Here is a 2,500-nt window from a genome sequence, read left to right as displayed (position 1 = left end):
AAAAACTACAAATATAAATATAACTAGAACATTCCAGGGACATTGTGAGTGCAACGGGGCTGCTGCTGAGACCAGTACACGTCATGTCCTGATCATATTCTGGTTTCCAGTATTAAATACATCTTACCAGTATGAAGTGTAATGTACTTTATTCTCAACTTAACATCCCTGAAAATGATTAAAGTAACATCTGCAAATATGAATATCTGTGAATTCTGTAACATCTACGGCACAGACACATTAAAACAATATAATTAAATACTGTGATTATGACTGCAGTTAATGAGAGCAGCTTTTTATCACAAAGAGGCTGAACGTCACCGACACAAAACGTTCCTTTGTGATAAAGCTTCTAGTTGGGCCGGTTCCAGCTCCTAGTTTATGCTGCTATAGGCTTAGACTGCCGGGGGACTCCCATGATGCACTGGGCTCCTCTCTCCTCCTCCCTCTCTCTCCTTCCTCTCTCTCCTCTCTCCTTCCCTCCTTCCTCTCTCTCCTCTATCCTTCCTTTCTCTCCTCTCTACTCCAACCGGTCCAGACAGATGTTCTCCCACTCTGAGCCTGGTTCTGAGGGTTCTTCCTGTTAAAGGGAGTTTTTTCTCGCCACTGTTGCTCATGTGGGAATGTTGGGTCTCATTAAAGTTAAAACCTGAAGAGTTCTGTTTAGAACCTGCTCTATGTGTAAAGAGCCTTGAGATAACTTTGTTGTGATTTGGCGCTAAAGATTGATTGATTAATTGACGTGAGCCGGTCCTGCAGTGCCAGCAGCAGCCTGCAGGGGGCAGCAGCAGCCTGCAGGGGGCAGCAGCAGCAGCCTGCAGGGGGCAGCAGCAGCAGCCTGCAGGGGGCAGCAGCAGCGTTACCTGGCAGCGTGTCCTCTCCCAGCAGCGCTCTCCTCTGGTCCGAGTCCAGCTGGTGCCGTCCTCCTGCTTCAGGCTCCTCTTTGACCATGTGACCCCTGGAGGACCTCAGAGCTTCGGCCAGAGCAGGACTGACCCCCGACAGCACCGACACATCCACCGCACCACGGAAACGATGCACCGGACGATAGTCACGAGGAAGAGAGGGAGGAGGGAAGATCTGCAGACACACAGAGACATTACTGATGGAGCATCATCATCATCACCACCATCACCATCACCATCATCATCATCACCATCATCACCACCATCACCACCATCATCATCATCACCATCATCACCATCACCACCATCATCATCATCATCATCAGTTCAAAGCTACTCACTGTTTTGGCCTTCTCTGGTTTTTGGGACAGAGTGAATCCTTCCAGGATTTTGCCGAGATACGACGCATCTTTACTCCTGTCTGAAAAAAAAGAGGAAAAAAAGTATATATGTGTGTATATAATTATATATGTGTGTATATATTCATATATGTGTGTATTAGTGTTGCACGGTCTACCGGTACCCACGGTAGACCACGGTGCCAAAACGTCACAGTGCTACTCTACCATCATTACTACACAGCGGTACTACCGGTGAACACGGTGGGACCGATAGTTTCTGGCTTGTGAGCACAGCTGTGATCCTGCGTAGTGGCGCTCGCCACGTCTCTTCTCTGCAGCTGCAGTCAGACCTGAGCGTCTGAGAGCAGAGCTTCAGTAACAGAGCTGGTTGTTCCAATAAAAACTAATTCTCCCGCAGCCAAACTCAGAAGTGAACGCGTTAATGCATGCAGCGATCTGGGGATCTGGGCAGAGGGGACATTTGGACTTGGACACTCTGTGCAGCGGCAGAAGTACTTCACAGCACAGAGCGTCTCTCCTGCTCTCAGCCTGTCAGCTGCAGGAGAGTCCCGGCTGACAGGCTGAGAGCTGACGAGTCACTGGATGGCAGTTTAAACCATAGACTGGATATAAGAAACATGATTAAACATGATGATAGCACTTTGTTGCATTTAAAGTGACGGTTCAGTGGTTCAACGGTTCAGTGTAATTAATTCTAGTTCATGTTGTCTGTAGTTGGACTCTGCTGTATTTATGTTTTACTACCAGCAGAGTAACGATGTAATGCATTAAATGTTTATCATGCACCAACAAATATTAAATAATTCTAACTTTACTGTAAATACACGTTCATAAAAATAATAATAGTAATAAAAGGCTGTGGTATCCTGATACTACCCAGAACACGATACTTTGGCTGGTATAGTATCGTGACAACACTAATATTTATACATGGTTGACCTTTTTTCTTGGTGTACTGCTGTGGAGCCGTCCAGCCGTAGAGTCCGTCTCCAGGTTCCTCTCCTCCTAACACCGTGTCGTATCTGGACATGGAGTCTCTGTGGTAAACCTCTTCATCATCATCATCCTCCAGCGCTCCCACTCCGAACGCCTGCGGGTCAAAGGTCAAAGGTCACCGTCAGCATTCAGTAACAGCGTGTTTCTCTGTGTAAAGACCAGGCGGGGAGTTCCTGTCCTCTGTAATGAGGCCAACCAGGAAGTAACTTAGAGCTGCATTCTATCAAAAGGCCACCA

General features: G+C 47.2%; 1 protein-coding gene across 1 annotated transcript in view; it reads right to left on the bottom strand.

Annotated features, from left to right (window-relative positions):
• Positions 1–2,500, bottom strand: part of gpatch1 (G patch domain containing 1) — a gene marked incomplete at its 3' end in the record, with an annotated part of 19,709 nt that overhangs the window by 2,423 nt on the left and 14,786 nt on the right. Inside the window, exons 8-10 of the mRNA XM_053332980.1 lie at positions 2,207–2,357; positions 1,247–1,326; positions 864–1,080 (exon numbers count right to left, since the gene is read on the bottom strand). Of these exons, the coding sequence (XP_053188955.1) occupies positions 864–1,080; positions 1,247–1,326; positions 2,207–2,357 (448 nt within the window). The remainder of the gene's footprint in view (positions 1–863; positions 1,081–1,246; positions 1,327–2,206; positions 2,358–2,500) is intronic.

This window comes from Scomber japonicus, chromosome 1 (assembly GCF_027409825.1).
Source record: "Scomber japonicus isolate fScoJap1 chromosome 1, fScoJap1.pri, whole genome shotgun sequence".
Classification (NCBI taxonomy): domain Eukaryota; kingdom Metazoa; phylum Chordata; class Actinopteri; order Scombriformes; family Scombridae; genus Scomber; species Scomber japonicus.
This window is presented reverse-complemented; position numbering and strand designations above follow the sequence as displayed.